This window comes from Megalobrama amblycephala, linkage group LG14, assembly GCF_018812025.1.
Source record: "Megalobrama amblycephala isolate DHTTF-2021 linkage group LG14, ASM1881202v1, whole genome shotgun sequence".
Lineage (NCBI taxonomy): Eukaryota > Metazoa > Chordata > Actinopteri > Cypriniformes > Xenocyprididae > Megalobrama > Megalobrama amblycephala.
Window position 1 is genome coordinate 6,936,195 of NC_063057.1, and position 13,452 is coordinate 6,949,646.

General features: G+C 31.6%; 1 protein-coding gene across 1 annotated transcript in view; it reads right to left on the bottom strand.

Moving 5' to 3' along the window:
* Positions 1 to 1,819: 1,819 nt before the first annotated feature.
* The window catches only part of si:dkey-97m3.1 (fatty acyl-CoA reductase 1), a 37,380-nt gene continuing 25,747 nt past the window's right edge, over positions 1,820 to 13,452 (bottom strand). The window contains exons 4-12 of the mRNA XM_048154779.1: positions 12,320 to 12,499; positions 11,150 to 11,327; positions 10,351 to 10,395; positions 9,446 to 9,564; positions 9,185 to 9,252; positions 7,162 to 7,333; positions 5,896 to 6,025; positions 5,635 to 5,762; positions 1,820 to 4,267 (exon numbers count right to left, since the gene is read on the bottom strand). Coding sequence (XP_048010736.1) covers positions 4,105 to 4,267; positions 5,635 to 5,762; positions 5,896 to 6,025; positions 7,162 to 7,333; positions 9,185 to 9,252; positions 9,446 to 9,564; positions 10,351 to 10,395; positions 11,150 to 11,327; positions 12,320 to 12,499 — 1,183 coding nt within the window. The 3' untranslated portion in view covers positions 1,820 to 4,104. The remainder of the gene's footprint in view (positions 4,268 to 5,634; positions 5,763 to 5,895; positions 6,026 to 7,161; positions 7,334 to 9,184; positions 9,253 to 9,445; positions 9,565 to 10,350; positions 10,396 to 11,149; positions 11,328 to 12,319; positions 12,500 to 13,452) is intronic.

A 13,452-nucleotide genomic window follows, 5' to 3' on the forward strand; every position in this document is an offset into this window, starting at 1 on the left:
AGACTAACTTTTATTTTACTTCATTTTATATGTGTTTTCAGAAATATCTGAAATCAAATTTTGACAAAAAGAACAATGCTGTGAAATGAGCCTCCATTTAGGACAGTAGTAGTATTTCAATTAAAAATACATATTGATATTTATTTAGTTTAATATACATTTTAATATGCAATGTAATAACTTTGATAAAGACAATATGAAAATAAATGGTGCCTTTGTGTTCAGAACATCTGAGTGATCATCTTTATTCATGTCAATATATTGCTCTTTCAAAACTAATGCCAGGTAAAACTGCAGCTCATTTTGTAGCTTGTCTCATGAATCAGCACTCAAAATAGTAGCAGCTCTATAATCAGGTCAACAATCATGCACTACTTCTGACAAACTTAATGTGAGCAATTCAAAGGCTAAAAACCACATCGACAGCAACGAAGGGGAAGTGAAACACACAAACTATATCTTTAGCAATCTGAAAAAATACAGAAGAAGTGCAAAATGGGAATCATACTATTGTGGGTTCAAACCACTTACCTCTGGTGACCACATTGATAAGCGCGAGCGCAGTAGTCTGCATGGTGTTCAGTCATGTTAAACACAGGTAGGCCTATGTATCATAAACCAATGTTTTACTTCTCTCTTTGTTAGTTCATACCGCTATATTCATCATGAATATACGTGTCACTGCCGTGATAGAGCTGAAGTAAACACATTTATCATCGAAACAGAGTAGCAGAATCTGAAATTCATTCTGACTGATCTTAAAGGAAGCTGACTGTGGTAGTTTTTCTTCCCTATCGTGACGTAAAGACTATATCCGAGCAAACCCGCTGTAATAAGACCGTTTAATAAGAATAATATTAATAACATCATCTCTGATTCGAGAAAAACGGCTTCTCGAACAAGAACAAATGTAAGGCGGGACTTGATTTTGTCCATGGGGAACTGATTGGATGGTTGAGGTTTGCTATTGGTCGATCTCATGTGAGTGACACTGTGAGTGACAGGCCCTCGCGCCAGTAAGAGGGAGGGGATGTTATTTTGATTAAAGATTGATTTAAAAAATAATTATGTGGACGGATAAATAATTTATAATAATTACTGGAGTAGGCTACATAAAAAAAAAAAACAAGAATTGTCTTTTGAACTGTATTTTATTGTGAATTGAAAGCTCATTACATATTATAAATAGTATATTTAGTTCTGAATGGCTGAACTCTGACCTGATCTGCTGCCCTCCAGACACAAACTCCCCAACAAATGGTTTGACAAGCCCAGTTTTCTATGAACTAACAGTTGTGGTGAGACGCTTTGTTTAAAACGGCATTTAGTTCACATCACAGCCTGGAAACCGCCACTTTCAACATGAAGAAATTCAAACCACTTCCTTCACAACCAGTTCATGGTTAGGAAAGATGATAAAGTTGGGGCGCTTGCGCAGCATGTCACAGTATATTTAGCATGTTTTTTTTTTTTATACATTTTGTAGATGTGCTAAACTTTAACTGGGTCAATTAATAATAAAATGACCTATAAATTAATAAAATGAATTTTTAATATTAATAATGTTATAATATTTTTAAATGATATAAAAGTAAAAAATATAATAAATATGAAATAGTGCATATATTTCATGCATATATGCAAATATTATATATATAGCAAAATACTCCTCTCTATAGTTATATATATGCTAAGGTCAATAAATGGCTTATTGCATGACAAAATGGATGTGGTATGAGAGTCTGAGTGTCAATTGCGTGAGAGTTGGCAGCCCTGTGAGTTGTGATGTGTGTAAGTGTGAAGAAGACAGACACATGAACTTGGTAATTTCAGTTTATTTTTTCATGAACTCTTTGCAACAAACGGTCAAGCACACACTTTATCAAAGTACAGTTCCCATTCAAAGACCTCGACCGTACACGTTTGACAGCACAACATGGAGACAAATGTTGAGTAGAGAAAGGTCAAAATCCATGTCAGCTACAACTTCAGTGCTGCGAACATCTCGTATGTAAAAAGCAAACATGCACGTGTTACAAGGAAGAAAGAAACGTTTTCAGTAGGGGACATTTTTCTTTTCATTAAAAAACTTTACTGCAATCCAGCTCATAAAAACATGTCAGACATGTCGGCTTGAGATTGTAAAGATCACGTTGGCAGTAGAAGCTTCATTTGAAAGCTCAGCTTGGCTCAAAACTAAGGGTTGCCATTATTAAGACACCAAGGTGTTCGATTCTAGTAGAAAAATGGCTGTGTATTTCAAGACTGGAATGATTTTAGTGTGCGTGTGCTTCTCTACTGAGACTGATACGCTTATGTGCAGGAGAATAAACATCTCAAATCGGTCTAAAATAATCTCTCTACTATGAAGAAGTAAGCTGAGGAAGACGTGTGGGTGGTAAACGTGAATACTGTGTGCGAAACATACAAAAAAAAACAGATGAGGGAAGGCAGAAACTGCATTCTAAAAATACAATTTGGCAATTGACCACCAGGGGGCAGTGTAGAAAAATGAAAGTTCATGATGACCTTAAATAGTGTCAATTGATCATCATGATGTATGAAAGTCACATCTGAAAATGGAATATTAGCCGTCAATTTTTACCTCAGATTCATAAAACTGTATAAATACACACATTTTGGTTCATCTTTAAAGCAAATTAATGAGCAAAGGTTAAAAAACAAATGGTAACAGAACTACAAAACGTATCTAGAAGGAAGAAGCACAGGTTGTGCTGCATAGACTCTACAAGAACATGAAAAATCAATGATCTAAAGGCTCATGAGGGGCGTTCCCTCCTGAAATCGTACGATTTAGATTCAGAGCACTTTAAACAGAGGTTAACAACAAATAAAACAACATTGAAACGGAGACTCGACACTTTTTTTCTTCACTTTTTTCGCTTTTCATCAAAAAATATGGGAAGCCCTCGGTCATTTCCGGAAATAGATGTTCTAAAACAGCCATTTGATTCACCCTCGCAAATATACATTTGTACATTTTTTGGTTTGTATATAATTGAAAAAGGAACATATTTATATACTTTGAATATTTACAGACCGATGAACCGCTCTTATGCCTGTCTGTAGACAGAAATATCCTCATCTAACGATCACAAAAAGAGACTGACGATAAACTCATTGTGTTCTGCTGTACAAAACAGACCAAAATAACAAACAAGAATGTCATATTTCACACTTAAAGTCATTAATCATCACAAATCACACTTAAATTTACATTATATATATATATATATATATATATATATATATATATATATATATATATATATATATATATATATATAAGTTAAGTATACATAGTTAGATGATAATCATATACAAAATGTAATGATGGATGCATTAAGGTATAGGCCTATGCTTAATTGTGATAAAAATAATAAACAAATTGCTTCTACGCTCAATATTTCTTCATGAATCGATATTTTTTTCTTTCACTTTTGGCTCTTTATGTTAATATGTAGTTAGTATAAGTGACGACACAGGAGAAAAAAAAAATGTTATGTTATATATGCATCAGATCCGTGGCCTTTCCCTCTGAATGCAGCAAACAAAACAAGAAAAAAAGACAAAATCCGAACCAAAAATGCTGGACTGTGTTCCTGTAGGCTTTAGTACCACATGGTACAAGAGTTTTCCGGCTTGATTAAATGATATTAGAACAGACAGGACACAAACAAACCGGCAAAAGAAACACAAAGACAGAAAGAAAACGCTGAAAACAGCAAAGCTTTGAGCTCCATCGGTGACGAAGTTCCTTAGTCCTGTGACTGAAACACTGTCTTTAGTCGAGAAGGCTAAAATCATCAGAAGACACAAAGGCAAGTTCTCCGGATTTTGGATGGTGACAAGAATGTAAAGGAGAAACACTGTAAAATGTGGTTGCATATATAATTGGTATTAAGGAGAGTCGTTATAAAAGGACACCTTTAAAAATAGCACTCGCATCGATCGTCGAGGATTCGGGTCGGGCCGTGAGGAAAGCTAAAGAAACACCTGTGTGTGCGTGTGAACAGCTGAAGACACCTCTCTGGAGGAGGAAGTGCTCGGAGGACGAGGACACACACTTCCTGTGCGCTCCGGTCATTGGGTCAGCGTGCTGGAAGCTCTGAAGTACGACAGGAACTTGAAGCACAAACTCACGACGAAGTACCAGATGTTCCTGGCCATCTGAGAGCGAGCGATGAAGACGCGCCAGATGAAGACGAGCAGCACGGTGTTGAACGTGTATCGGATGTTTCTCAGCCTGCGGACGGGAGGAAGAGAGTTAATAATTCAGCGATTTGATTAAATGAAACACACGTACTGACGATCAACTTGCAAATTGATCTTCTGTTTAATCAACCTTCCTCTTCTCTATGGACAGGATTCAGTGTTTTAGGAGTTTCACCCATCACAATTTAATCAACCTCACACAAAGCAATAATAGGAATAATTTTATATATATATATATATATATATATATATATATATATATATATATATATATATAGTTAGTTTATTCAAAATTTTTTTCTTTTATTTATATAATATAGTAATAATATAACATAATATAATGTATTAAATACTATTGATATTTATTAATATTAATAATCATATTATATTATAGTATATTATATTAACAGTATAGTAATTAATAATATTAATTTTAGTATTAACAATAAATGCCTTTTTATAGATATTTTATTTTTTAATATAATATATCAACAATAATAAATCTGTTTTTATTACTAAAATGTTTTTTCTTTTTTCCAATTTTCATTTTTTTTCTGTATAACTTAGTTTTTTATATTTAATTTTATTTCAGTTAAAGTTTATTCAAAGTTCTTTATTTTATTTATATAATATAATATAATTAATATAATGTATTAAATGCTATTGGTATTTATTAATATTAATAATCATAATATTAAACTACAGTATATTATATTAACAGTATAGTAATTAATAATAATATTTATACTTTATAATAATATTTCAGTATTAACAATACGTGCCTTTTTTAGATGTTTTATTTTTTAATATAATATAATATAATCTGTTTTTATTACTAAAATGTGTTTTTTCTTTTTCTTCTAATTTTTTAATTTTTTCTGTAGATATTTTATTCTTCTAATATAATATATTTTAGTACATCAAGTTAAACTAAGTAAAACAATTAGAAATAAAATAAGTTGAAGTTTAATTTTATTTAATTTAAAGTTTATTCAATTAATTTTTTTTATGGTTTTAATTTTAGTTTCAGTTATAATAATAACCCTGATAAGAGTATATATTTTTACTGTAATACTATACAAATACTATATTACAGTAATGAGAATCACCATTGAGAATAGTTCTGGATGCAGTCAAGTAATGCATTGGATTTTGGGGTAAATGTGCTTAATTGTCATGAAAATAATGTCAAACACAGTGCTTTTAGGATGTTGCTAAAAATAAGCTTTGGTTTTTTTACAAAAATGTATGTCTTTTGATTTTAGGTTTACGTTTAACATTTAAACCGCTGGATATATAGTTGGTGTAACAACACATGAAAAAATATGTGATAAAAAGCAGCTGTATGACTTCTGAAGCACAGAAATCATATGAGCTACTTTTTGCAGGTGGACGTACTTTCTCAAGTGCTGTCTGGCAGCGGGAATGTCCGACATGTCCTCGTTCAGAACGTACTTCTTGGTGCCGATGCAGTAATTCTCGATGTACTCCGGCCAGTTCAGCTGGCGAACGTCAAAGTTGAAGGTCTGAAAGATCACAAGGATGAATTCAACAGTATTTCTTCTCTAAATGTTAGTATTTGCATCTCATTGATCCCAAAGCTGTGTGTGCGTGTGTGTGTGTGTGTGTGTGTGTGTGTGTGTGTGTGTGTGGATGTACCTTCCTGTCCTCGGCGCTCAGGTGACTCATCAGCATGTTCATGTTGTCAGAGTTCCACTCCCAGTCCTGACTGCTGAAGTACTCCAGCAGACCGATGGCTTTGTGCAGACGGTTGAAAATACGCATCATTCTGAATGAAAACACACAGACACACTCAGAACCTCTCTGAACAACCAATCACAATTACACTATTATGATGTGTGTGTGTGTGTGTGTGTTTATGTATTATTACTAATAATAATCAAAATGTTATATTAATTTTAATATTAGTACTAATTTTAATATTAAAATACATGCTGTTTTAAAAATATACATGAAAATATACAAATACATAAAAATATACAAAATACATGCTTGTTTTCTTTAGTATTAATATAATATAATATAATATAAATGCTATTGATATTTATTAATATTAATAATCATAATATTAGAATATATTATATTAACAGTATAGTACTTAATAATAATATTTATATTTCAGTGTTAATAATACATGCCATTTTTATAGATATTTTATTTTTGTAATATATTATAATAATATAATATAAACATAATAATTCTTTTTATTACTAAACTGTATTTTTTTCCAAGTATTTTTTATAATTTTATAATATAATATAATATAATATAATATAATATAATATAATATAATATAATATGTAATGCTGTTGATATTTATTAATATAAATAATCATAATTATTGTATATTATATTAATAATATAATAATTAATAATATTTTATTTCAATATTAACAATACATGGCATTTTGGTTTTTATTTTATAATTTCTACTTTTTCTATAGATTTATTTTTCTAATATAATATAATTATTACCAAAAATTTAGCTTTTTTTCTAATTTCTATTTTTTTCTGTAGATATTTTATTTTTATTTATTTATATAAAATAAAATAATAATGTATTAAATGCTGTTGATATTTATTCATATTAAGAATCATATATTATATTATAGTGTATTATATTAATAGTATAATAATTATATTTCTATTTCAATGCATGCCATTTTAGTTTTTATTTTCAAATTTTTATTTTTTCTATAAATATTTTATTTTTCTAATATAATATATATTTCTGTATTACAAAATTATGATTATGAATAATGATATTTTATTTTTATTTATATTATATAATATACAATATCATTAAAATGTTTGGGATCTTGTAAGGTTTTATAAGAATTAATACTTTTATTCTGCAAGGACGCATTAAATTGATTATGTAAGGCTAACTGCGACTGTTCTCACTGTGGTTTCTGTCCAGTCAGTCTGAGGAAGAGGTCGTAGAGGAGCGCAGGGAACTTGTGGCTGACGAGGATCCAGTACTGGTTGATCAGGTAGTTGGAGGTGATGTTGGCGTTGGGCCGGCGGAAAGCCTGTTCTAGAGGATTCCTTTTGAACGTGGACATCACGTGATGCTCTGTAAAGCAAATATGTGTTCAGTATAAAGTCATACTGGAGCTTGAGTTATAATGTTGTAATGCATTAATGGCACTGCAAATATGATATTTTGCTGTATGTAACCGAAGCATGAGATTAACAGCATCAATCTGAACGTAACACTACACGGCTGAGTAGAGCGGCACAGTTAACTGTATTTTAATCATGATCACGATTTCTGCTTCTCTAATAATTAAGCATAATCCTCACGATTTTAGTTTAACCATTATCGTGCAGGATTACGGCTGAGAAATGTTTACAGGAAGAGGAAGATCATCACTGGAATCTGCTTCTGCCTGTTGGCATGGTGATGTTGGCAGCCAGATGTTGCTCATGGTAAATCGCCCATTCTGCTGTTACCATGGCAATGCCAGAATCCTGCTGCTCTGCCCTCCGGCACCGACACACACCGCACATACAGTAGGCTATGATCCGAATGATATACTATGTGCTTTTGTTGAAACAAAGTAAAACATTTGCTAAAATGTGCTGTTTACAACCAGAGCACACTGTGAGGAACACTGTATCCCACAATGCAGTGTCCTCAACTTGACCTTCCACTTCCAGTGTGATATAATATAATATTTCTATAATTCTATTCCTTTTATAGTTTTTTATTTTATTTTATCGAATTTATTTATATAATATAATATTTTTTTCTATAGATACTTTATTTTTATTTATATAATAATAATAATAAAAAACAATAATAATATAAAACATGCTGTTTTATTTTTTATTTTCTAATTTCTATTTTTCTATAGCTAATTTATAATATAATATATTTTCTATACATATTTAGTTATTTATAAAATAATAAAAAACAATATTATATTTATATTTTTTTCTATAGCTACTTTTCTTCTATAATATAATCTAATATTTTTCTATACATAATTTTTATTTATATAATAATAATAAAAAACAATAATAATATAAAACATGCTGTTTTATTTTTTATTTTCTAATTTCTATTTTTCTATAGCTAATTTATAATATAATATAATATATTTTCTATACATATTTAGTTATTTATAAAATAATAAAAAACAATTTATTTATATTTAGATTTTTTTCTATAGCTAATTTTCTTCTATAATATAATATAATATAATATAATATAATATAATATAATATAATATAATATAATATAATATAATATTTTTCTATACATAATTTTTATTTATATAATAATAAATAATAATAATATAAAACATGTTTTATTTTTTATTTTCTAATTTCTATTTTTCTATAGTTAATTTATAATATAATATAATATAATATAATATAATATAATATAATATAATATACTGTTCAAAAGTTTGGGGTCAGTAAGAGCTATTTTAAATCATTAAGGATGCATTAAATTTATCAAAAGTGACTGCAAACACATTTATAATGATACAAACTTGACGATTTGACGTGACGAATAAACCTGAAACGTTCTCAGCCATGATTTTTAAACATCTCCTCTTTGACTCTTTATTTCATGCTGCCAAAAGTTAAAGACATTTGTTCTCAGAACTGGATTAAAAATGCAAAATAACTATTTATGCATTTGACTCGACCTTCCATTTGCAATGTAAATGAACCTGCAGTTACGTAATTATGATTTATTTTGAGTTTGGAACTGGAATTAAACATGCAACAGAGAGACAATAATGCTGTTTCAACTGTACTGTTTAATGCATACTATCGCATTCATTTGGTGTTGAAACAATTTTGGCAAGAAACACTTAAATTAGATATGACTCCAGTAATTGTTGATGTTTGTTTCAGTGTATGTAGTATACAGTATATACAGTGCAGGTTAGAGACACATGTTACGCACCGATCTCTCCCCAGTGGAAGGGGTTAATGCCTCCTGTTGTGCAGTTATACACCAGTGCAGTTTTCGGTCTGAAACGTGAAGATAAAAACAAGGAAATCACAGTGTGCTGCATGTGAACAACATGATATTTTTTCCTCTTATGTAAATATGCAAATGCCAAGGGATTTTCCAAGCTAATATTGCATGTCTCTACCCGTTTAATCACCTGCAGGTGTAACATAAGCAAATCAAAGTGGTTTTGAGAGGAAGCTGCAGGTGTACCTGTGCACTGCAGTGTACCAGCCAGCAGCCAGCGTCAGGTTTATAACCACGTCTACGGGAATCAGATCCGCCACCGCGTCATTACTGGCTCTCATGGTGCGCAGGATGCCCTTCCCAGCCTGCATCCAAACACAGAAAACACAAGCTCATTCAAAGAGGACGTAACTGGAGCCAGAAGCACCATATGCCTTTGTTTGGCTGTGAGGTCCATGGAGGCGTTTAGGAGGCTAATGAAATTCAGACTAATTAAAAAGAAGGGCAGATTGTTTTCATTGCTTAGGTCAATGAGTGATGTGGGGAGGTGAACTGTGCCAAGTGTGCCATTTGTTGGATGTTAAAGGGGACCTATTATGCCTTGATTTCGTTTATAGGCTCTACTAGAAACTCTATTAGAGTTTTCATGTTTAAAACTTCAAAAAACATTATTTTCCCCATATTTTCTCTCTTCCTAGTCTGTCAGTAACGCTCTGTTTAGTTCTGTCTCTATGAAGCCCCGCCTTCTGAAAATCACAATGTGCTCTGATTGGTCAGCTGCATCAGTGTGTTGTGATTGGTCAATGAAACTTTCACTTAAAGCAATCAAGATCCCAGTTTTAGGCCCAAATTGAGCAAAAATATGCAATTTGCTGCAGATGATGATATTTATATGGCTAAAACATAAGTGAAATTTTAATAGCTTGATATTTAAATGCTTAGTTTTATGATCAAAGCTCTGTAGTTTTAAAACATACAATACAATACAATGATGATTGAGAGATGAACAAATAGAAATGATCAAGTAAACCTAAGTTGCTTTAGTCCAATAAGTTGTTCATCTTGAAATATAAAGTTATAAAGGGTTAATACCACTGGATTTATTAATATTTGAGATCTACTGTAAAAGCAGAAAATGTGAGAATACTTACAGCAATGAAAACACCACTTGGTCCATTAAAATTGTCTATCCAACCCTGTAAAGAATACAAAAAGAAACAATTGTAAATTTTATTTTTAGATTTTCTTTTATATATTTAATTTGTTATGGTCATTTTGTTGTGTTTTTGTCAAAATTTTTTTTGTTTTTGTTTTTTATATATAACATATATGCATATATGATTTTGATTTTGTTTTAGTTATTTTAGTACTTCAACTTAAACAGAAATGAGAAACGTCTAAATATGAATATTTTCTGTTTCATCTAAATTTTAGTCATTTTGTTGTTGTTGTCTTTTTTTTTAAATGTCTATATAATATTTTTATTTTGTTTTTAGTTGTAATTATTTTAGTACTTCAGCTTAGACTAAATTAAATAAGTTAAAGTTTTTGTTAATATTTTTTAAGTTTTTTTTTAACTATTTTGAATTAGATTTATCTTTATGTTTTCTGTTTATCTTTAAATTTTATATCTAATTTTAGTTCAATTTTGGTAATTTTGTTGTGTGTTTTTGCCATCTTTATTAGTTTTTAAAAAATAATTTGTATAATAATATATATATATAATTTCAAGTAATTAACACATTTGTTTATCATTTTAGTTTAATTAATGATAATAACCCTGCCTCAGATGTCTCTATGATATTCTGCTATGTAGAAATGCCTATGGTTTATGCAGTCATTACCTACAACCTGTGAGTTACCAGCCCAGATCTTTAACCATTAAGTCCCAGAGTTCTCAAAGTTGTAAACTATTCCGGTGTAGCGTCTGACAGCAGATCCATCACTCACGGGGAAGGGCTCCTGCCAGCTGGCTCCGACGATAGAGGGCCGTATGATGCCGATGTTGAGTTTGCCGCTCTCCTGCTGGACCACACACTCCGCCAGAGCTTTGGTGTAGGTGTACGTGTTGGGTCGGTCACCTATCAGACGCGGCGTGATGTCAAGGATGATATTGTCATCCATCCACCTACACACACACACACACACACACACATACACACACGTCAGTTAAGAATGACAAGCAGATAAATCACTGCTCTGCTTCAGGGTCAGTACAGCCTGTCAGTCAAAACATCAGCGCTCTGATGCAATATGGCTTGTCAGAGTCAAATAATGTGGAAAATCAGACATGCATGCAATAACGGTTTTCAAACAGGAGTCCGTGCAAAAATTCAGAGAAAAATATTTTATATTTCCTAAATATTACTTTACACATAATTTTAGGATGGGGGTCCCTTCCGTGATCATATTTGGGGGTTTATGCAAATATTAAAGAGATTTTTTTTTTTAGGCCGTTTTGTGTTACTGAGGTATTTTTGATTGGTTTCATTTTGCATGGCATATAAAAACCTTATTCTACTAATTTAAAAAATATTAAATAAGCCGTTTAACATGTCAGCTAGCATTAAAAATGAATAATAGTGATTATATTTTTATTTCCAATATTTTCATTTTTTTTTATATATGTCTTAGCATACAATAATTTTATTCTCAAAACCATTATAGTTAAATAAAACTGTAACTGAAATCATAAAAAAAAATCATTATTTGAAAAAAAAAAAATATTTGAAATATTCAGTAACTAAAATATATATTAAAAAAGTAGTGTTTTTTTATTTCAGCTAGTTGCAAAGGACACATTTCTCATTTTAATTAAATTTGACTTGACATACTAAAACTAAAGCTGAAATAGAAATTAATGAAAACTATATAGACATATTAAAAAAAAATGCTATAAAAAAATACTAAAACTTTCAATTAAAATGAAAACAAAAAATAATATTAAAACTAGAAAAGCACCTTAGTAATACTAAAATAACTGCAGTAATTATAGCTGAACTTGTATCTTGAATACACACTTCCCCTAGAGCGGATCGCTTCATAAGGTTGTTACTGTGGTTGCAGTGAAATGATTCTGTAATTGAGTTTCATATGAGGATGATGATATACTGAACTCACTCCAGAGAATCGATGAGCTTCTTGGGCTCGACCGGAGGAGGGTAGATGACCTCATCGATGTGTCTGCGGTTGCAGTTGGCGTAGGCGGTGGAGATGTGGATGAACGCCTGCAGGTGTTTCATCTGCTGTGCCAGAGAGAGGAGCTGCTGCGTGGCGATGACGTTCAGCTGCAAGGCATGCCTGCGGGAGACACACGCGTTACAAACGTCGCTGATACACTCGTGGAAGAAAAGGTTCTATACGGAACCTTCAAGGGTTCCATCAGGCGCTTCATATATAGAACCTTATAGGGGTTCCATCATGGGATAATTTTATGCATTTAGTTTTAATTCATTCATTTTGTTTTCATTAATTTTTAATTACATTTTATGGATTAAGCATCTCGTGAACAAACTGTTTAAGGACTACAACGAGCTTCTTCCCAGGTTGGTGACATCACTAACCATAAATTTACATAAACCCCGCCCCCGAGAACACGCAACAAAGGGGGTGAGGCCATGTTGGGCTGCTTTACAGAAGAGGAAGTGTTGTTGTAGTAGAGTGTTGTTGTCATGCCGTTATTTAATGCCGGACTGCTTCACAAACGAGGATCAATTCAACACTGGATTTGCCCAAAAGATTAACATGACGGCACATGCTAGTCAATGAGTTGAATCAACTCCACAGCAACTACATAAATGTATCCACTAACCATTCAGAAACGTCCAGTTTCATTCTAAAAGTTGTAACTTCTTCCTGAGTCTCTCCATCAGTGTCGACTCCGGTTTGAACAATGTAAGGCTGAACACCGTTACTGACAATCCTCATTTTGGCTGCGTGAGATTCTCCAGCTTTGTTGTTGTTGAGCAACTGAAGCTCAAGCTGTTAAAGCTCCGCCCTCATTTGCAGATCATTTGCATTTAAAGGGACACACACCCAAATAGGAGCAAATTTGTCAAGCTATAATAAATAATCTGTGGGGTATTTTGAGCTGAAACTTCACACACATTCTGGAGACACCAGAGACTTATATTATTGAGAAGACTAATTAAAACTACTGCATTCTTAAAACACATTATGGCACTAATGCTTTATTTTCCTTAAAATAAAAATGATGCAAAAGGTCCCTGGGAACAGATGTGTGTGTAGAGGAG